Source organism: Cherax quadricarinatus, chromosome 82, assembly GCF_038502225.1.
Source record: "Cherax quadricarinatus isolate ZL_2023a chromosome 82, ASM3850222v1, whole genome shotgun sequence".
NCBI lineage: Eukaryota > Metazoa > Arthropoda > Malacostraca > Decapoda > Parastacidae > Cherax > Cherax quadricarinatus.
The window spans coordinates 334,751-357,770 of NC_091373.1; the positions used below are offsets into that span (position 1 = coordinate 334,751).

The 23,020-nt window shown below is 40.9% G+C and overlaps 1 protein-coding gene across 1 annotated transcript; it reads left to right on the top strand.

Annotated features, from left to right (window-relative positions):
* Positions 1–1,351: 1,351 nt before the first annotated feature.
* LOC128705132 (mitochondrial import inner membrane translocase subunit Tim29) lies at positions 1,352–21,478 on the top strand. The gene is made up of 4 exons (XM_070102500.1): positions 1,352–1,499; positions 9,693–9,794; positions 18,867–19,041; positions 19,682–21,478. Exons 1-4 carry the CDS (start codon positions 1,400–1,402, stop codon positions 19,917–19,919), a joined length of 615 nt encoding a protein of 204 aa, XP_069958601.1. The 5' UTR covers positions 1,352–1,399; the 3' UTR covers positions 19,920–21,478.
* Positions 21,479–23,020: the final 1,542 nt, after the last annotated feature.

Genomic DNA, 23,020 nt, shown 5'->3' on the forward strand with positions numbered 1-23,020 from the left:
GTGGCTCATATGTGACTAACTTCTTGCAGTGTTCCTGAGTTCCCGTTTCTCGCCTATCAAATAGCCTATCCCTGTCTATCTTATCAATTCCTCTGAATATTTTGTTTGTTGTAAAAATGTCCTCCCTGGCTCTTATTATCTCTAGTGTCGTTAAGGTCAGTTCCGTAAGCCTCTCCTCGTAACTCATACTCCTTAGCTCAAGAACAAGCCTAGTTGCATGCTTTCTGCACTTTCTCCAGGTTCTTAACAACCTTTTTCAGGTGCGGGTTCTATACTAGTGCTACATACAACAAGATGGGCCTAATATATGTTGTATAAACAATCTCTTCCAAACAGTTCATTTATCGAGTCGACGCAAAAAGTGGATAGTCTCAAACTTTGATATCATTGATAGTGAAGTGTTTTCCAATATCCTGTAAGGTTTGCATGAAGGTGTCTCTGAAGGTTGGATGTTTGGACACTAAGATATAATTTTGCAATGTACGGCCCTACCTCTGTCCACACATTTTGCATTTAATGTTATCGCCATACAAACCGTACTGCAGAGATACTTATAGCCTAGCTTCAGTCTCACAGTAAAATCTTACAGTATACTGAGTTACTTTTTTTCATAAATATGCGTAACCCGACACATTTCATTATGATGGACAATTGATATGCTAGATCTTAATCTTTATCTCAGACCGAGCCGCGGGGGTCAACGCCCCCGCGGCTCGGTCTGAGATCAGGCCTCGTGGTGGATCCTTCAAACACGTTTACCATTTATTTTCTTTCAGTATTATTTAAATGTAATATAATAATAATACCCATCTTTATTTTCTACAAGTACTTGTACATGGCATACAGGCCTAGCTGACACCAATGACATACTACTGTATAGAAAGCCCCTTGTTATGCACAGCATTTCGGGCAAATTAGGTCAATTTTTGTATCAGGCTGTGACCCACACCACCCAACTAACACCCGGGTATTCAGTTTACTTATGGGTGAACAGGGACAACAGGTGTAAGGAAACACGCCCAGTGTTTCCACCTCTTACCGGTAATCGAACCCGGACCCCTCAGCGTGTGAAGTGAGAGCTTTGCTTGCCAGGCCACGAGCTACCAAATTATATTCGACATTTTCTTTATTTAATGCTTAATTAGCTAAGTCATCAACTTGGTCATGCTCTGGAAGGTCATGCTCTGGAAGGTCATTCCTGAATTAAATTTAAACTATAGTCTAGATTTTTTTTTTTTTTTAGCATTTATCATTTAACTACTTGATCTACTGGAGCAGAGGAGAGGAAAGGACTATTTTAAGGCTTGCGTCGTGGTGATCTTTAACAACCACAGCAACAGGGGCTGGGGAGGACAGTGAGAGCTGTCAGTGGCCTTTACATTCCAACAACAACAACAACATGGCCTCAGTGGTGAGACGGTTATCTTCGATGGTTGTTAAGAAGTCATGGAAATTCACAATTCCCCAAAAATTTAAAGGGGGCGTTATGGAGAAGTGGGGTACGTCATTTAAAAGCTCAAAAGTATGCCTATACATTTAACCATTCTTGAATGTGACTCCAGGATATATAAATGTCAAAAGTTCCTTGTCAGCTACTTGATATATGTATTAAAAAAAATAAACTAAATCTGATCTAACATAAGTGTTTATGTAAATTTATTGTAAATGGTCATGTATTATTATCACTGAAAATGTGTAATATGACAATTATAACTTGTCTCATCAGACTCTCCCTCTTCAAGGGGGGCTCCTTGGCGTGGTGAAGAGGCTCTTGGTCTGAGGAATTAGCCCTGTCGGTCTTCTTCCTCAGACCGAACCTAATTACCCCCCATTCTCCCCTCCCCTATCCCATCCTCCCCTTTTTCCATTCCTCCTCCTCCTCCCCACCCCTCCCTTTTGCCCTTCCTCTTTTTGGCCTTTGGGATTTCTCCCACAGGCGCGCTAGTTCCTAGGTAGGGGAAAGGACACTGGGGTCCATCCCATTCCGTTGAGGTTCTTGGCGGTGGCGTAGTTTGCCGTGGAATCTGGATTGCCTGGGGATGTCCCGATCCCTCTCCTGTATCCCGGAGTAGCTTTGGGTATCTTTCAGGCGACGGGTGTATCTCTGGAAGCCACCTTTCGGATTCCGGGGGTGGTGGCTGAAGGAGGTATGCTTTGTGGCGGATATCCAGCCGCCCTCTCTTTTGTCCACCGAGGTAGCTCGGCAGATGTGAGGTTGCTATCCCGGATTGCTGGTTTACTGGCATGAAGGGTAGGGTATGGCACGGGTTCCATGCTGCATCTGCGCTACTAGCGGTGTTGAGGTCCTCTTGGGCGCGGAGGGAGATTTCCGGCCCTTTCATTCCTCCTAGGAACTATTCCTCCCCGCTCCCCCCTTTTTTTATTCTTTTTTTTATTTTTATTTTATTTTCTTTCTTTTTTTTTCTTAAAAACAAAAAGCAAAGGAGTAACCTAACCATGGCAGCCCTAGTCCATGAAACCACTACCCCCGGGCCCCTTCTTGATACCGCACCCCATTCTGACCCTGCCTTGTGTTTAGACCACTCTTCGGACACTCCTGATGCCCCTGTACCTCTTGCTGGTGCTGTTTCCTCACCCGCTTCAGGTACCGGGGCTTCGACTGACTCCTTCGATTTGTCTGAACTCCGCTCTCCTTTGACTATGCTTCCGGCTTCTCCCTCTACGGTACGGCAATTTTCGAATCGCCCACCCATTTCATGCCGGACCAACTCCGGTCCTACTCCTAAACGCCAACGTCAATCTCCTGATGATGCTCCTTCGTTACCTTCCCATTCTACTCGGAAAAGACCAACACGTCAAGCACTCCCTCTCCACGCTCAGTTTCGGACCACACAATGGACTAAATTCTTTACTTTAAGACCAACTTCTTCTTCTGCCTACCTTTCTGACCATAGTATTGGCAAAGCGCTCCTGCGTCATGTTGGCAGAGATATTTCATTTCACGCTCTCAAGAGTGGTACGCGCATCATCACTGTCCAGAATGCTACCCAAGCTCATGATCTTTCTCTCCTTTCGAATATCGATACTACTCCTATCACTATTGAAAAACATCTTTCTCTCAATTCTTGTAGTGGTACTGTCATTCTGCCCCATACCATAGTCCAACAGAATTTCCAGTCATGTGGCAATGACATTTTTGAACAGCTGGAACTCCAGGATCTCCCAATCCTCAAAGTAGACACTTATGTCCTTCCTGCCCGGGGGTGGAGACGTTACCCTTGCAATGTGGCTCGTTTAACTTTTGACAGCCGAGAACTCCCGTCCTCTGTATATGTCGCGGGACATCGGTTACAAGTTCGAAAGGTGATACCTACACCGCAACAATGTAGAAATTGCTGGCGTTTTGGTCACCCAGCGAAATATTGCAGATCTATGGCCGAATGCCCAGTCTGTGGTGCCGACGACCATTCTAATACATCTTGCAGTCAACCTCCATCTTGCCTTAATTGTAATGAAGCTCACCCTTCATACTCCTGCCGTTGCCAGGTTTACTTAAATGAACGTGAAATCCGTTGCCTCAAAGAGGCAGAAGGTCTCCCTTATGCTATGGCAGTTACTCATCTCCGCCTCCAAGGGAGACTACCCCGTGTTTCTTATTCTCGTGTTTCCAAACATCCCCCCACTTCTGGGGTCCCATCTTCTGCAGCCTCCTCTGTTGTTACCCCTCCCATAGCCACTACGGCATCTAATCCTTTTGCTGTCCTTGGCTCTGACGTCCCGACTACAACTCAGTCTGTCCTCACATCTTCGCGTCCTTCCTCACAAGCCCCAGTATCGACAAGACCTCGTACGACACCTAATACCAATCGCCCCTCTACACAGAAGTCCAAAAAATCCACATTGCTCAAATCTTCTTTGCCCCTTCCTTCCCTTCTTCCACCTCCACACTTTACCTTTCCAGTCTCTGTACCTAGTTCTTCCCCTCTCTCTGGCTCTATTACAAGTGTGGAGATTCACCCTCCTCCTCGTACTATGCCTTCCACCCCCGTCCCCTCCCAAGTTTCTCCCTCTTCTGCCACCTCCCAGGTTTCTGCCTCTTCTGTCCCCCCCTATACTTCATCTCCAGTCCCTTACACTCTTCCCTCCCCCTCTACTTTGGTACAGTCCATTACTGTCCCAATCTTTACTCACCCTCCTCCTTCTATCTCCAATATGGTCTCCCATACATCTTTGAATTCAGAAACACTTGAAGCCATTTCAGAATATATTGCAGAGACTAAACCTTCAATGGACACTGATTCACTTCCTGTTCCTTCTCTTCCCTCTCCTCCATCTTCACAACCCCATTCTTCGCAACGCTCCATTCCTTCGCTACTTGAACGTCTTCCAATGCCACCACACGTTGACTTTTCTAACCCCTCTAGTCCGTAGGTGCCTTTACCTACAGATTCCTGATATTTTCTTCATCGCCAATCATGGCCTATTTACAGTGGAATATCCGCGGCCTCAGGGGTAATCGGGGTGAGCTTCAGATGTTGCTTTCCAGGTTTTCCCCTGTTGGTGCTTGCTTACAAGAACCAAAATTACACTCAGCTGTTTTCCAACCTATCTCAGGCTATAATTTATTGTATTCTTCGGATCTTTTCTCAGATGGGACCTTTACTGTCAACTATTTGTCCATACCTTGCTGCATTACACTGCAGCCTGTATCCACTTGAATAAGTGGTTTACAATATGTTCTTTATATCTCTCTCCTTCTCGAGCATTTTCTATCCCAGACTTTGCCTTTCTTGTTTCATCCTTACCACCACCACTTCTGTTACTTGGTGATTTTAATGCCCACCATTTCCTCTGGGGGGGGTCTCATTGTGACTCACGTGGCATTCAGTTGGAGGCTTTTCTCGCCTCTCACCCCCTCCATGTTTTAAATACGGGTACTCCCACCCATTTTGATCCTCGTACTCATACTCTCTCTTGCATCGATCTATCAGTCTGCTCTTCCTCCACTGCACTAGACTTCACCTGGTCTGTTCTACCAGACTTACATGACAGCGATCATTTTCCGATCATTCTTACTTCTCCTTCCTATTCACCACCTTTCCGTAGCCCTCGCTGGCAATTTGATCGGGCAAATTGGGATCTTTACTCACACCTCACTGCTTTTAGTGAGGTTCCTTCTTCATCCTCCATTGATGAGCTCCTACACATCTTCTCGACATCAGTTTATACCGCAGCTTCTCATTCTATACCCTAAACCTCAGGCAGGCATTCTCAGAAGTGCGTGCCTTGGTGGTCTCCTGCTTGTGCTCGTGCAGTACGTTTGAAACGTGCTGCATGGGGCAGGTACCGGTACAATAGAACCGCTGAGAGACTTCTTGATTTTAAGCAGAAGCGTGCGATCGCTCGCCGTGTCATCCGTGAAGCTAAACGCACTTGTTGGCGAGACTATGTTTCCACCATCACCTCTGCTTCTTCTATGAGTGCAGTCTGGAAAAAAGTGAGGAAATTGAGTGGTAAATACTCTCCTGACCCGGCTCCTGTTCTACGGGTCGCTGGTGTTGATGTAGCAAACCCTCTCGACGTTGCCATTGAACTTGGCACACATCTGGTCCATATTTCCCGAGGGCTCCATCTATGCCCCTCGTTTCTTTCCTCAAAGTCTGCCAGAGAGTTAGTACCCTTGGACTTTTCTACTCTCAGAGAAGAACAGTATAATGTGCCTTTTACACTTCAAGAACTGGAGGCAACGCTCTCAGCTTGCCGATCATCGGCAGCTGGGCCTGACGACATTCATATTCGTATGTTACAACATTTACATCGGTCAGCCCTTGTAGTCCTCTTACACCTCTTCAATCTTATTTGGGCACAAGGAGTTCTTCCCCAGCTGTGGAAATCTGCCATTGTTCTCCCTTTCCGCAAACCGGGTACTACAGGACATGATGCCTCCCACTATCGCCCCATCGCTCTTACTAGTGCAGTTTGCAAAGTGATGGAACGCCTCGTAAATCGACGTTTAATGTGGTATTTAGAGACTCACAACAGTCTCTCCGCTAGTCAATATGGCTTTCGTAAGGGTCGTTCTACCATAGACCCCTTACTACGCTTGGATACGTATGTTCGTAATGCCTTTGCGAATAATCACTCAGTTATTGCCATATTTTTTGACCTTGAGAAGGCATATGACACAACTTGGAGGTATAATATTTTGGCCCAGGCCCATTCCTTAGGCCTCCGAGGCAATCTACCATCCTTCCTTAAGAACTTTTTAACTGACAGACATTTCCGTGTTCGAGTCAATAATGTTCTTTCCCCGGACTTCGTCCAAGCTGAAGGTGTCCCTCAGGGATGTGTTCTAAGCACAACACTGTTTCTCCTTGCTATAAATGATTTGGCCTCTGTTCTCCCACCCAATATTTGGTCATCACTCTATGTTGATCACTTCGCTATTGCTTGTGCAGGCGCTGACTGTCACCTTATTGCAGTTTCTCTCCAGCATGCGGTCGACCGTGTTTCCACTTGGGCCACCACGCATGGGTTTAAATTTTCAAGTACCAAAACTCACCAAATTACTTTCACTAGACGCTCTGTTATCTCCGATCATCCTTTGTATCTCTATGGTTCCCGTATCCCCAAACGTGATACAGTCAGGTTTCTAGGCCTTCTCTTTGACCGTCGGTTATCCTGGAAACCTCACATTACCTCTCTGAAGGCAACTTGTCACAGCCGGCTAAACCTTCTTAAAACCCTTGCTCATCTTTCATGGGGAGCCGATCGTCGAACTCTGCTTCGCCTACATTCAGCCCTCGTTTTATCGAAACTCGATTATGGTGACCAGATTTATTCCGCGGCCTCTCCTGCTACTCTCTCTAGCCTTAACTCTATCCATCACCAAGGCTTACGTTTGTGCCTTGGTGCTTTTCGCTCTTCCCCTGTTGAGAGCCTCTATACAGAAGCAAATGTACCATCCTTGTCTGATCGCCGTGATGCCCATTGCCTTCGCTACTATGTACGCTCTCACGATCTACACAATCCTTCCATTTATAGAATGGTCACCGATATTAGTAGACATTCTTTATTCGTTCGCCGCCCCTGTTTGCTCCGTCCCTTTTCTCTTCGCCTACATTCACTCTTGTCTTCCCTTCAGTTACCACCTTTATATGTTCATGTAGCATCTCACTTTTCCCTACCCCCCTGGGAAGTTCCAGCTGTTCGGGTCTGTTCTTTCTCACTCCCTTGCTCGAAAGCTCAACTGCCTACGGTGGCTTCCCACTCTCTTTTTCTTGATCACTTCCACTCCCATTCTCATGCCACCGCTGTGTACACAGATGGCTCTAAGTCTTCAGACGGCGTCGGATTCGCAACAGTGTTTCCGGACAGCGTCGTGCGGGGGCATTTACTATCTTCAGCTAGCATTTTTACTGCTGAACTGTATGCCATTCTTGCAGCACTTATTCGTATCGCATCTATGCCTGTGTCATCATTTGTAGTAGTCTCAGACTCCCTTAGTGCTCTACAGGCTATACGAAAATTTGATACATCTCATCCCCTAGTTCTCCGTATCCAACTTTGGCTACGCCGTATCTCTACCAAACATAAAGATATTGTTTTTTGTTGGGTCCCTGGTCATGTTGACGTACAGGGCAATGAACAGGCAGACACTGCTGCGCGGTCAGCAGTGCATGACCTACCAATTTCCTATCGAGGTGTTCCATTTCTGGACTATTTTGCTGCAATAGCTACCCACCTTCGCACCCGTTGGCAACAACGTTGGTCAACTCTGCTCGGTAACAAACTTCATTCTATTAAACCGAGCATAGGTTACTGGCCCTCTTCTTGTCATCAGTGCCGAGGTTGGGAGACCACTCTCTCCCGCCTTCGCATTGGCCACACTCGTCTTACTCATGGGTATCTCATGGAGAGGCACCCTGTTCCTCTCTGTGAGCAGTGTCAAGTTCCAGTATCGATTAGCCACATTCTGTTAGACTGCCCTCTCTATCAACGAGCACGCAGAATTTACCTCCAACGTCGTCTTCGTTCTACTACTCTCTCTTTACCTTCCCTTCTTGCTGATGGACCCTCCTTTAATCCTGACTCTCTCATTGACTTCTTGACAACGACTGATTTACTCCACAAACTCTGATGATATTTTTCGCACTCCCCTAAGCCCTTTCTAGTTCAGTCTCTTGCTGCCCTTTACCCTTTCACCATCCACTACCCCGCTGTTATCCATACCCTATTACTCATCCATCTCCCTTTTGCCACCTGATGCCCTCGCTTCCTTCCTGCCCTGCAGCGCTGTATAGTCCTTGTGGCTTAGCGCTTCTTTTTTGATTATAATAATAATAATAATCATCAGACTCTCTTAACATTCCTGTTCATACATTATTTTCATTACTTCATTCTACCGCCCAATAATAATCATCATCAAATTTGTGCAGATTAATATCTATTCATATCACCTAATAAATTTAACTCTGCTTTTAAACAATCTAATCCCTAAATATGCTATGTCATCTTTCTTATCTATGTAATTTTAACTAGTATTCCTAAGCAACTTTTCCATGTGAAGGTTGGTTTAACTAGCATTAAGAATAATCTTAGCTTGCTTGAAATACTGTGCATATTATGGGCTTTTCAACTAGCAGTATTTAAAAAAAAATAATAAATTTTGGTCAGTACTGACTTCTTTCCATTATTATTTATCATAAATAGCAGCAATCCTGTCCATACCGTAAGAAATAGTTATTTGTTGTGCAAATTGTTATTGATATATTTACAATCATTGGAAGTACTAAACCTCTAAGGGTCATCAGCTTCATTAGTTAGGTACTGCTGAACTTTAGTTTTCTAGTGTTTAATTCCATTACAGTACTGGCAAAGACATGGCAAGTAATTCACTCTAATGTTTTATACAGTGCTTTTCTGTATATACAGGTCTTTGATACCTGCCTTGATAATAATGAAGGGCTGTTGATCCAAGAAATTGGAGCTACCAGTCTCATTCTCTAGATCAATCTTATTTACCCCCTTTCTCCTCCCATTCCCCAGGCACTGGATGATACTGGTTCAGCACTTTCCAAAAATGTAATAAAATTGATATGATGAGTACTCTTGAATTTTGTTCGCTTCCCAATCTACTGTGCTAAGAAGATCCCCAACCTTTAAACAATCTGAGGCATTTTTAGGAGTTTCATAAACATGATTTAATTTTAGCTGTTTTACAATATGCCACTTTACATTTCCAATTTTTGCAGTGCACTAAAGGTCAGCTTATTTAATTATCTGGAAATTTCACATTATGTATTTGCAGTCTTACATAATTTATTCCAGTTTAAATCATGCTTGTATGCAAAGGACATTATTAAACTTCAGGAGTTTAAATATATAAATCTTCATGCTAAAAATAGCCACTAAAGCAATGTGAGCTCTTTGTTTTTGGACAGTGCATGGGAGACAGTAGTTGCTACACAGTCCCATGTGAAGGTGACCCAGTATCAAGAGTAGTTCAAAGCAATTGCAAAAGTTTGATTTTATACAATACCTACTTTAAATGAAACATAGGCTTACTTTTTATTCTTAAGGTTTTAAAGCTGTTCTATATATATTGCATCTTTTCTTATTATACTAAGAATTACTAAATATAGCCTGAATATTGTTCAACAATGTTCAAAATTTTTTTTTACAAATAATGCAACAAATCTGATGTCTGATCTCAGTTTCTTATATATTAGGTAACTATTGGGTATCAGTTGCTCAGGACTATAAAGAACTGGTTCTGGACATAATTGCAGACTCAAGAAAACACCCACTCAAAGCATCCATTTATATATCAAGTAAGTTATTGGTGTGCATTATTATAATCATGTGGGAGCACTAAACTCGTAGGATTATACAGCGCCTGAGGGGGGATGGAAGGTATTCAGGCTCAATTCACGAAACTGGAGCACAAATCCAATTCCCTAGATCAAAAGCCCCTCACCAGTCGTCAGTGGTCAGTCGTCACGTGAGGTCACAGACCCTGAGCTGCTTTGGGGATTAGTGTGGACGGTTACAAAGCATGGCTTGCTTCTGCAGTGTTTTAAAAATTGAGGTTGGAGAGTTGAAGGAGGAGGTCTTGCTTCTCCAGGAGGAGATTAGGAGGCTGAAGGACCACTTCAATGGGTCTGGGAGAGAGTGTGAGGTGGCTGGAGTTGTGGGGAATGAGGCTTCAAGTGAGGTGCAGTCTGTCTCTCGCTGTGAGGAGGCTGTAGTTGGGGAGGTAGCAACGGCTACCAGCAGTGAGGTGCAGTCCAGCACCTGCTACAAGTGGCGAGTGGTTCACAGTAATGGAAGGCGCATCAGAGTAAGGAAAGTTAAGAGTGAAGATCTGAAGGTAGGAAATCGCTTCTCTGTTCTTCAGGATGAATGTACTTCAGTGGCCAGTGAAGGTAAGGGTACTACTGCCCCTGCTAATGGAGGTAAGCGCATTCTTGTGGTTGGTGACTCTCAGGTAAGATATATTGACCGTGCTTTTTGTAATAGGAATAAGAAGATGAGAGATAGAGTGTGCTTCCCTGGAGCTGGTGTTGGGGACATTGTCAACAGGCTGGATAATATCATGTCAGGTAATGGGAACAAGCCCATTATCTGTCTCAGTGCTGGTGGAAATGATATTGGGAAGGGTAGGAGAGAAGAGCTGCTAGATAAGTACAGGTCAGCTATAGATTTCATTAAGTCTAAGGGAGGGATCCCAATCATATGTAGCATCTTGCCTAGAAGGGGAGTAGGAAATGAATGGTTGTCTAGGGCAATTGGTGTAAATTGCTGGCTAGACAGATACTGCAAGAAACTTGCAATCCCATTCATTGACAACTGGAACAACTTTTATGGCAAACATGATATGTATGCAAGGGATGGGGTACATCTCTCTGGGGCTGGGGTGGTAGCACTTGCAGACTCGATTGAGAAGGCCATTGGTGAAATGCCTATGATTTTAAACTGATGGAAGATAGAGGTATGGGTGTGTGTGGGAAACAAGCAGGTTGCAACACTTGGGTTGGAAACAGTAAATGTATAAAAGGCATTCAGCATGAAGTTATAAATAAAGACAATAGATCAGGTCAGCAAACAAAGGGGGACAGCAGAGGGCAGCAAGGGACTAGCTCCCTTAAGGTTTACTATACTAATAGCAGGAGTGTAAGAAATAAGATAGATGAGCTAAGATTAATTGCAAGTGCAGGAAACATAGATATTATTGCTATAACAGAGACCTGGCTCAATCTGAAAGATAGAGAGATGCCCTCTGAATGTCACATACAAGGCTATAAATTATTCCACACCGACAGGGTCAACAGGAAAGGTGGTGGAGTAGCGATGTATGTCAGAGACAATTTAAATTGTTGTGTTAGACAAGATATTAAATTAGAAGCGTCAGCCACTGAATCTGTTTGGTTACAGCTTCTCGAGGGCCGAGAAAAACTAATTTTGGGTGTGATTTACAGGGCCCCAAATCTTGATAGGGAGTGCAGTAAACTTCTATGGGACGAAATTCGTAAGGCATCTACATACGAAAATGTTGTGCTAATGGGAGATTTCAACTATAGACAGATTGACTGGAGCAATTTGACAGGAAATTTAGAGTCAGGTGACTTTCTTGATACGATCCAGGATTGTTTTTTAAAACAGTTTGTGACAGAGCCAACTAGGGGAAATAACCTCCTTGACTTGGTTCTTGCCAGTAGGGAAACACTAATTAATAATCTTGAGGTTAATGATGAGCTTGGGGAAAGTGATCACAAATCACTCAGTTTTAATATATCATGGAATTCCCCTAATAATGGCAATCAAGTCTCCGTCCCTGACTTTCGCTTGGCTGATTTCATAGGACTGAAAAATTACTTAGGTGGGCTGAACTGGAATGACCTGACTAAGGGTCAGGTAGGTGGTGATGGTTGCCGATATGATGCTTTCCAGGGCATAGTTCTAGCTGCTCAGTCAAATTATGTTCCAAATAGGGAAATCAGATCAAACAAAAATGATCCTAAATGGATGAACAATAGATTAAAATATCTGATTGGTCAAAAGAGAGGCATATATAGGCAAATCAAAAGAGGAGAGGGGCAATTGAGAAATCGATATATTCAGTTAAAGAGAGAAATAAAAAAGGGAATTAGAAAAGCAAAAAGAGATTATGAGGTTAAAGTTGCAAGAGAATCGAAGACTAACCCAAAAGGATTCTTTCAGGTATACAGAAGTAAGATCAGGGACAAGATAGGCCCACTCAAAAGTTCCTCGGGTCAGCTCACTGACAGTGATAAGGAAATGTGTAGAATTTTTAACACATACTTCCTCTCAGTTTTTACACAGGAGGATACCAGCGATATTCCAGTAATGATAAATTATGTAGAACAGGACGATAATAAACTGTGCATGATTAGGGTCACAAGTGACATGGTCCTTAGGCAAATAGATAAATTAAAACCTAACAAATCCCCAGGCCCTGATGAACTGTATGCAAGGGTTCTAAAGGAATGTAAAGAGGAGCTTAGCACACCTTTGGCTAATCTTTTCAACATATCACTACAAACTGGCATGGTGCCAGATAAGTGGAAAATGGCAAATGTGATACCTATTTTCAAAACAGGTGACAGGTCCTTAGCTTCGAACTATAGACCAATAAGCCTGACCTCCATAGTGGGAAAATTTATGGAATCAATAATTGCCGAGGCAGTTCGTAGCCACCTTGAAAAGCATAAATTAATCAACGAATCTCAGCATGGTTTTACAAAGGGGCGTTCCTGCCTTACGAATTTATTAACTTTTTTCACTAAGGTATTTGAGGAGGTAGATCATGGTAATGAATATGATATTGTGTATATGGACTTCAGTAAGGCTTTTGACAGGGTCCCACATCAGAGACTGTTGAGGAAAAATAAAGCACATGGAATAGGAGGAGAAATTTTTTCCTGGATAGAGGCATGGTTGACAAATAGGCAGCAGAGAGTTTGCATAAATGGGGAGAAATCAGAGTGGGGAAGTGTCACGAGCGGTGTTCCACAGGGGTCAGTGTTGGGCCCCCTGCTGTTCACAATCTACATAAACGACATAGATGAGGGCATAAAGAGCGACATCGGCAAGTTTGCCGATGACACCAAAATAGGCCGTCGAATTCATTCTGACGAGGACATTCGAGCACTCCAGGAAGATTTGAATAGACTGATGCAGTGGTCGGAGAAGTGGCAGATGCAGTTTAATATAGACAAATGCAAAGTTCTAAATGTTGGACAGGACAATAACCATGCCACATATAAACTAAATAATGTAGATCTTAATATTACGGATTGTGAAAAAGATTTAGGAGTTCTGGTTAGCAGTAATCTGAAACCAAGACAACAGTGCATAAGTGTTCGCAATAAAGCTAATAGAATCCTTGGCTTCATATCAAGAAGCATAAATAATAGGAGTCCTCAGGTTGTTCTTCAACTCTATACATCCTTGGTTAGGCCTCATTTAGATTATGCTGCAGAGTTTTGGTCACCGTATTACAGAATGGATATAAATTCTCTGGAAAATGTACAAAGGAGGATGACAAAGTTGATCCCATGTATCAGAAACCTTCCCTATGAGGATAGACTAAGGGCCCTGAAACTGCACTCTCTAGAAAGACGTAGAATTAGGGGGGATATGATTGAGGTGTATAAATGGAAGACAGGAATAAATATAGGGGATGTAAATAGTGTGCTGAAAATATCTAGCCTAGACAGGACTCGCAGCAATGGTTTTAAGTTGGAAAAATTCAGATTCAGGAAGGATATAGGAAAGTACTGGTTTGGTGATAGAGTTGTGGATGAGTGGAACAAACTCCCAAGTACCGTTATAGAGGCTAGAACGTTGTGTAGCTTTAAAAATAGGTTGGATAAATACATGAGTAGATGTGGGTGGGTGTGAGTTAGACCTGATAGCTTGTGCTACCAGGTCGGTTGCCGTGTTCCTCCCTTAAGTCAATGTGACCTGACCTGACTAGGTTGGGTGCATTGGCTTAAGCCGGTAGGAGACTTGGACCTGCCTCGCATGGGCCAGTAGGCCTTCTGCAGTGTTCCTTCGTTCTTATGTTCTTGAGGGGTTATTTGTGTGCAAATACAGTATCTGTAAAATAGTGCTGCACGTGGCCCGTGGCCTGATAGGCAGCGCTTTCACTTCACACGCTGAGTGTCATCGTTCAATCCCCAGCAAGCTGTGGCGGAGTCGATAAGGGGTTCTTTTATTCTTTTACTTTTTTAATGTATTGTAATGTATTTTTAAATAAAATATAAAAAAAAAATCCCCAGCAAGAGTGGAAACATTGGGCATGTTTCCTTACACCTGCTGTCCTGTTCACCTAGCAAGCAAGTACAGTAGTTACCTGGGTATTAGTAGACTAATGTGGGTTGCATCCTGGGGGACAAGATTGAGGACCTCAATGGAAATAAGACAGACAGTTCCTCAATGATGCACTGCCTTTCGTGGGTTATCCTGAGTGGCTAACCCTCTGGGGTTAAAAATCCGAACAAATTCTTATGTTTAAAATATTAACCAAGAAATAAAACCAAAGTGGTAACTGTAAAATGAATCAAAATTACTGGCTTTAACTCTTAAGCTGGCAACATGTAGATATACGTTCACGTGCGGTGGGCTCCGAACGTAGATCGTTTTATTTTTCATTCCGTCAAATTTGGTGCGATAGGCCTGAGTCGCCTAGACATGAAAGAATGGGTCTGTGCACTCAGTGTGTGCACTATGAAAAAAATCGGGGATCACTTAGTACCTTGTGGGAGCACCAGTTCAACTGAACGCCAGCTAGAGCAAATAACATGGCAAACACCAGTGATTCACTGATGTCATGTCATATTAACACTCACATTTTTAAGAGGAAAGTAAAAATAGGTTAGATAAATGCATGAGTGGGTGTGGGTGGGTGTGAGTTGGACCTGATTAGCTTGTGCTACTGGGTCAGATGTAGTGCTCCTTCTTTCAGTGGATGTGACCTGACTAGGTGGGTCATTGGTCTAAGCTGGGGGGTAACATGGACCTGCTTTGCATGGGCCAGTAGGCCTGCTGCAGTGTTCCTTCTTTCTTATGTTCATATGTATTTGCCTGGCTAGCTGGCTGGCTTTGGCTGTCTCTGTCTATCTGTCTATATCTCTGTCTGTCTGTCACTGTCCATTTGTATATCGGTCTCTCACATGTACTCATAAATACAGTTATTATACATAATGTAAATTACCTAGGATAACCCAAAAATTCCATTAGGTAGTAGGTTGGTAGACAGCAACTGCCCAGGGAGGTACTACCGTCCTGCCAAGTGAGTGTAAAATGAAAGCCTGTAATTGTTTTACATGATGGTAGGATTGCTGGTGTCTTTTGTCTGTCTCATAAACATGCAAGGTTTCAGGTATGTCTTGCTACTTCTACTTACACTTAGGTCACACTACACATACATGTACAGGCATATATATACACACCCCTCTGGGTTTTCTTCTATTTTCTTTCTAGTTCTTGTTTATTTCCTCTTATCTCCACGGGGAAGTGGAACAGAATTCTTCCTCCGTAAGCCATGCGTGTTGTAAAAGACAACTAAAATGCCAGGAGCACGGGGCTAGTAACCCCTTCTCCTGTATAAATTACTAAATTTGAAAAGAGAAACTTTTGTTTTTCTTTTTGGGCCACCCTGCCTCAGTGGGATATGGCCAGTTTGTTGAAAGAAGAAAAGAAGAACCCAAAAATTCCAGGCCAAGTGCTATACATTGTTTGTAGATATAAGACATAAGTAAACACGACACAAATAATAGCAGTGTCACTTGCTCAGCAATCAAGGAGTGGTCCATACACCACAAACCAACAGGTTTACTAGCCACTCCCTGAGACATAGACAAGCAGATGGAAAGACAGACACACAGGCAGACAGAAAGACAGATAAGCAGGACTAGACAGACAGATAAGCAGAACTAGGCAGACTGACAGACAGACATACAAAGACATGTTTGTGTGCAAGAGTAAGAACATATAAAGGCAAGGTTTCCCCTCCAGCAGCGCATATTCATCAAATGTCACTTGTTATCTGACGCTTGTCATAACACCATTATTCAGGGAGTTCATATTATACTCTAGGCACACACACAGAAGACAGAAAGACAGATACGCTGAACTGGACAGACAGATAAGCAGAACTAGGCAGACAGACAGATAGATGTACAGACTGACAGACAGACATACAAAGACATGTTTGTGTGCAAGAGTAAAACATATAAAGGCAAGGTTTCCCCTCCAGCAGGGCACATTCATCAAATGCCACTTATCTGATGCTTGTCATAACACCATTCTTCAAGGAGGTTCATACTCCAGCATGTCTAAAACATTGCTGGGACCTAAAAATACTTTGTATATATTTCTAAACAATAGTAAATGACCAGAGCAGGTGAAAATGTTCACCTGTCAGTGTGATTGTTACAATTTGAGTACTATTTCAGTACATAATATTAGTGTCAGAACAAAGATTGGCTATGAAATCACAAGAACTATTATAAATTGTAATTATCAGTACATAAAAATTATATGAATTAAAATAAAAATGAGAAAAAAGGTAAATCAGCAACACTTCTGCAAGCGGCAAGACTGGATGTTGCCGTCAGGTGAGCATCCAGAGCCAACTTCACGGTCTTGTATCTTGGTAAGTACTGGTCCTAAAAAAATTTTTTTTTTGGTTTTATACCACACAGAAAATAGCCCTCTTTAATTTAAAAACAAAAAAAAAAACAATTTTTTTATTTTTCAAAATATTTGGAACGCCTCGCAGGTGAACGTAGATCTACGTTTGGACAGTTTAAGGATTAAAAATTATCACCACTGTACTCTATATGAAAACATTCATTAAGCCTTTCACTGTCAGTATCCCCATCTCAAATTGAAAGCCTTTCCCCTGTGTTGCCATTTCTTCTTATTAAAAAATGGCAGAGAATCTTTTTCTAAAGATACTGTAATGACAAAAATGCAAAAGTTTGATGCAATACTTAAAGGATTATGCAAGTATTAAGCTGAAGGTCACAGAGCAATTGTTGGCTATTTTGTTAGTATGCCGTCTGTGTTATCCACTATAATGCAGAGAATTCGAAGTCTGGAAATTAAGAGAAGGTGCGGGATTACTGAAACTATTATCCAGAGGGCTGAGGAGGGGTTGTTGAGATGGTTTGGACATGTAGAGAGGATGGAGCAAAATAAAATGACTTCAAGAGTGTATAAATCTGTAGTGGAGGGAAGGTGGGGTAGAGGTTGGCCTAGGAAAGTTTGGAGGGAGGGGGTAAAGGAAGTTTTGTGTGCAAGGGACTTGGACTTCCAGCAAGCATGCATGAGCATGTTAGATAGAAGCAAATGGAGACAAATGGTTTTTAGGACTTGACATGCTGTTAGAATGTGAGCAGGGTAATATGAAGGGATTCAGTGAAACCAGCAGGCCGAACTCGAGTCCTGGAGATGGGAAGTACAGTGCCTGCACTCTGAAGAAGGGGTGTTAATGTTGCAGTTTTATAATTGTAGTGTAAGCACACCTCTGGCAAGACAGTGATGGAGTGAATAATGGTGAAAGTTTTTCTTTTTCGGGCCACCCTACCTTGGTGCGAAATGGCCGACGTGTTAATAAATATATAACAAATAAATTTAATTAAGTGTCCTGGCCTCAGTAACATAGATCTATGTGAGACAGTGAAAGGGTTAACTTTTTTGCTAAACTGAAAGCTATTGAAATTGAATCCTGGAAAATTACTCTCTCTGTTTTGTAAGACTAGAACATAAAGTTAAAAATGTATACTTAATGACCAAGGTCTGTTCCCATGACAAGGTCATTAAGCAAATTGGTCGATAAGCGAGGAGCATACTGTGCTGATAATGGGTTTGTGTCAGCCATCTTTAGATATTGTTTTAATGTCTCCTTTGCAACATTTATGACATTTTTAGTATACAGTGGACCCTCAAATTTAGTAGTGCCATTTCTGTATGCAAAACTATTTTTATCTATAAAATGTATTTTCTGTTAATATTTTTGGGTGTCTGGAATGGTTTAATTGGATTTACATTATTTCCTATGGGAAATATTAACAAAAAATACATTTTATAGATAATAAAAATAGTTTTGCATACAGAAATGACACTACTAAATTCGAGGGTCCACTGTATTTTTAAATGTTTATCCAGTAGTGTACTGTATATTGTAATAAACAGAAAAGAGGAAATCAGCTCTAATATGCATTACTTAGGCTTACATACTGGTCAGAGAGCTGGTCATAAGTCTGCGCAATCGTTAACAGGTAATTTGTTAAATGAGGAGTGTCTGTATTTTCTTTGTAATCGGCTAAAAAAAATTAGATCTTCCTTTAAATGGCTTGAATTTTTAGCAAATGTTTTAAAATTTCCTTCTGTTGTCATAAAACATAAGATATATGATTTAAGTCTTGGGAAGACTGTGATGCCTCCTTGTGTAGCTTATTTTTTTAGTCAAAATTACTGTTATACTATGTGTATAACTTTCATATACATATGTACTGTATAAAATCTGCTTTTTTTGGCTTTTTAAATTAATAAAAAATACAATGAGTTGATTAAATATGGAAATGAATCAAGTGAATGCTCACTCTTCCCAATTTGTAGATACTACATGTATATGTTTAACCTTGTTATTTACTTTGCTCTCTCTCATAAAGATGGACTTCCATTTGTTGATAAAGGTTGTCAGCTAATAAAAAAATTTATTTAATGTACTATATAATACCTTTTCATAATTTGGTGCAGTAATTAAAAATTCAGTTTTAATTATTCACATTGAATAAACTACATCATAATATACCACTCTCTTGTAATTCTGTTCTATGATACTAACTTATTTTTTTAATTCATTCCAGTAATAGCTGGATATATATATGCAGTAAAAACAAATCCAGATGAGATGGATTTTCAAGATACTTTGCAGAAATACATGAATGAATCAGCTCTGTTAAGTGCCAAGATTAGGAACAAAGAAGTTAATGCTCATTTCAACTATATGGTAGACTGCTACAATCATGGCTTGGTGAGAAGGTGAATGTCATCACATTTTTAGTCCTTTTTTTCCCTCTCAAAACTTGTCTCTCTTACATACTGAACATAATAATAATAATAATAATAATAATCCTAGGTAGTAGGTTGGTAGACAACAACCACCCAGGGAGCTACTGCTGTCCTGCCAAGTGAGTGTAAAACAGAAACCTGTAATTTTTTTTACATGATGGCAGGACTGCTGGCATCTTTTTTTCTGTCTCATAAACACGCAATTATTATTATTATGATCAAGGGGGAAGCGCTAAACCCGTAGGATTATACAGCGCCCAGGGGAGGGGGGATGTGGAAGGCATTCAGGCTTAATTCGGGGAACTGGAGCACAGATCCAATTCCTTAAATCAAGAGCCCCTCACCAACATCAAGGAACCTTCCATGAGGGGTCATAAACACGCAAGATTTCAGGTACATCTTGCTACTAATATTTACACTTACACTTTTAGTTCTTCCCACATTTCTTGACTCCTGTAAGATTCCTTTAGCTTTAGTTCAACATTTGCTATTTCTCTGACCGGTGCCTCCCTATGTATTACATAGATAATGCAAATTTTAATAAATATTTTTATTCAAATAACTTTTTTCATCAGATCTGTTTATTACTTTTAAATTGCTTTTATTTCAGGTTAAGCCTTGGATTTTGCTCATTTCTTTGGGTAGACAACTATTCCAAGGCATGTGGTGTGTTCAAGAGTCAATGTGAATATCTCAAACCACGTTATTTGACATTTCATGAGCGCATTATGGACGTAGGCTTCCTTGGTAATTGGTGGATTATTTACAAAAAAATGGAGGATTTTGATACTAATTCTGAAGAATGGGTAGAAAGTGATGAAAAAAGGATAAATATATTAAGCAAATAAATAAATATAAATGGTTTACTAATGATACTTGTCTACTTCACAACATTAAATGTTAATGACAAAAAATAGCAGGGTCAGTGACTTGAAACTTCTACATCCTCATCCCCCTTTCAGTGTTGGCTTTGTAACATATAATATGGAGACGCTCTGAACCCATAAGTGTCATACAGCACCAGATAGGTTTGTTGCAACTTTAGTAAGCAAAAAAAAAAAAATTTTTTTTTGCTGGGTCTCTAGACAATGAACTTTCAAAATCTGCACATTCAGTCCTTCAAAAACTTGCTCTTTTCAATAGGAAGTTATCCCTTTGTAACTGTTTCCTCAAGTCTGACCTAGTAATTGCAAGAATGTTGGCAATACGGGAGACTTCTTTTGCAGCACTACATTGGTCACTTCAGACTTGCCAGTGATCTTCTCATGGTTATACTGCTCCATTCTCCCCCTAAGGAAGGTGCTTGATATCATTGAGGGGATTCTGTTCCAAGGAATTAGACTTATCCTTCCCTTAGAATTAGATGAACATGATTACATCCTGTTCCCCTTGTGCTGTATGATGCTTATACGTTGAACATTTCTCCCCATGAAGGCACATGTACTGTTCCATTCTGCAAGAACTGCAAACTCACATCAGCTATCCAGTATACAGCATTTTGATCTGTTTTATTTATCAGAGCACACATTATTTTCAACACTTTCAGTGCCCTGCTATGCTTGTTATTCACTCTTCAAAGTACCCCTTTTAATACAGATGGAATCTATCTGTGGGTGATCAATTACACATAGTTATAATTACAATAATAATAAAGTGCTAAACCCACAAACTTTGCTGCAATTTGGCGTTTCATCTTTCCTCCAACAGTTGTGCTTTATATCCGAATTCTGCTGCTCTATTTTTTCTCCTAAATTATGCCCTCATCTGTTGTACAGCACTTTTTTTTCTTTTTACCTCAGTGGCTGTCTTGTTACCAAGGCAGGGTTACTAAAACTTTTTTTTTTTTTTTCAAGAAGTCAGCCGTCTCCCACCGAGGCAGGGTGGCCCAAAAAGAAAATACATGTACTTTCATCATCATTCAACACTTTCACCTCACTCATACATAATCACTGTTTTTGCAGAGGTGCCCAGATACAACAATTTAGAAGCATATATAAAGATATATAACATATCCCTCCAAACTGCCAATATCCCAAACCCCTCCTTTAAAGTGCAGTCAGTTGTTTTGCCAAATATTTGCTGACATCACAATTGTTTATCCCCATTTCCTCCAATATATAATCTTGCTAAATTTTGTAAAAGAATTTGCCATCTCTAAAGGAGGGGTTAAAGATACTGTTTTGAGGGATATCTGAACTGTCATATCTGCATGCCTTTGGCAAGACAGTGTTGAGGTGAATAATGGTGAAAGTGTTTCTTTTTCTAGCCATCCTACCTCAGTGGGAGATGGCCAGTGTGTTAAAAAGAAAAAAAAAAGTATATCTATACATGGTGAAAAAATTATGAATAATGTAAATAATTTTGTATGGTGTTACATAATAAAAAGGGACTCCTTGTTTAGCTAAATATCTAAACAAGGAGTCCCTTAAAGGGGATGAATAAATAAAAATTTTCCTATACTGATATTTTATTTTATTTATATTTCCCTTACAAATAAACACATTAGCCATTTCAATTTATTTTCAGGAAGCCAAGAGATTCTCTTAATTTTATTAACAAGACCTTATTTTAAACCTGTAATACTTTCATTAAGTAAAATAACATTATACTGCACTATATTAAGTAAATTTAAATGACTTTGACTATGATAATGAGCCAAGACATTTCTCAAACTTACAGTAGTAGTTTACTTATCTTGAAATCTGTTAGCTTGTTTTAATAATTCAGTTAAGGTGACAAGCCCGTATTAATATTAACTGAAGGAGAACAAACACGGGTGACATTACTGCTGAGTATTCAAGTTGAGAGGGCTCCATTAATTTTCTACACAGGAGGAATTTAAAAGTAAAGCCAAGTGTTAGCACAGAGAAACTCCAAAGAGCACGTAAAGCTGCTGGCTTCAGAACACCATCCAGGTACATTCGAATAAGGACAATAACACAAAAGTAGGTGTTCAGTGCATCGGCAATGAACATAGGAGATAGTACTACCCACCAGCTCACTGTAGGCATGACTCCCTCGACCCTAAGAACCACCAGCACTAAGGTTACTAGTAATGCGGTGAGCCAGACAAACACCTGAAACAATATTATCACACGTTATATAAACTTTTACGACAAAAACTGAGATATCACAGGGATGTAAAAATATACATAAATTAAATGAATAATTGCAATCATTATCTAGCAACATATTTCCTCCTAAACTAAGAATAATTATGCACAAGCCTTTAACATTTAGTTCTTTAAAAGAAAATTCTTAAGATGGTCCTTATAATCTAGTACAGGCATACTCCGCTAATACAGCACTCATCTTTAGAGAGCTTTCCTAATATGATGCTTTTCAATGTTTATCATTTTCAGTGGTGATGCACACAGCTGACTGGTGCCATTTTGTTACCTGCACTCTGTTTACAGTATCTGAGCACTTGGTGTCATTTCAGCACTACTGAAATGACACTAATTGAAATGCCATTACAAATCTGTTCCAGCCCCCAAAAAACATCCCAATTTTTTTGTTATGGGTTTTTAAATAAGAAAAATGTATTTATAAATAAGAAATATTGTATAATAACATAACAAAAGAGAATGTAAAGAAATAAACTGGTTTTATAAAGTGTATTTACCTTGGAGATCAGACATTTGCTTATGTCGGCGGAATTCCTGAGTCTTGAGGGGCAGGAGAAAACACTTCAAATATAACGCTATCAACTCTACGGCTTATTTATCTATCAGAATTGATCTAATATGACATAATAAACACTAAGTAACATAGAAACATGATATATACTCTAGAATGAAGAAAATAAGCCATAATATGGCGAGTGTCCAGGACCAGTCTGAGCATATAAAATCATTACTGCTCCTTTCTATAACGTGTTCTTTGGTCCTGGGTAAGAGAAAACAGAGTTTTTGAGAGGCTAACTGCACTAGAGGCCGGCCTGCGTTCC

Bases quoted from the DNA above. Each gene is read 5' to 3' on its own strand.
- LOC128705132 (XM_070102500.1), top strand. From the start codon at position 1,400: ATGGCCTCAGTGGTGAGACGGTTATCTTCGATGGTTGTTAAGAAGTCA. The intron at 1,500-9,692 runs GTACGTCATTTA...CTTATATATTAG, and splicing joins GGGCGTTATGGAGAAGTGGG to GTAACTATTGGGTATCAGTT. The intron at 19,042-19,681 runs GTGAATGTCATC...CTTTTATTTCAG, and splicing joins AATCATGGCTTGGTGAGAAG to GTTAAGCCTTGGATTTTGCT.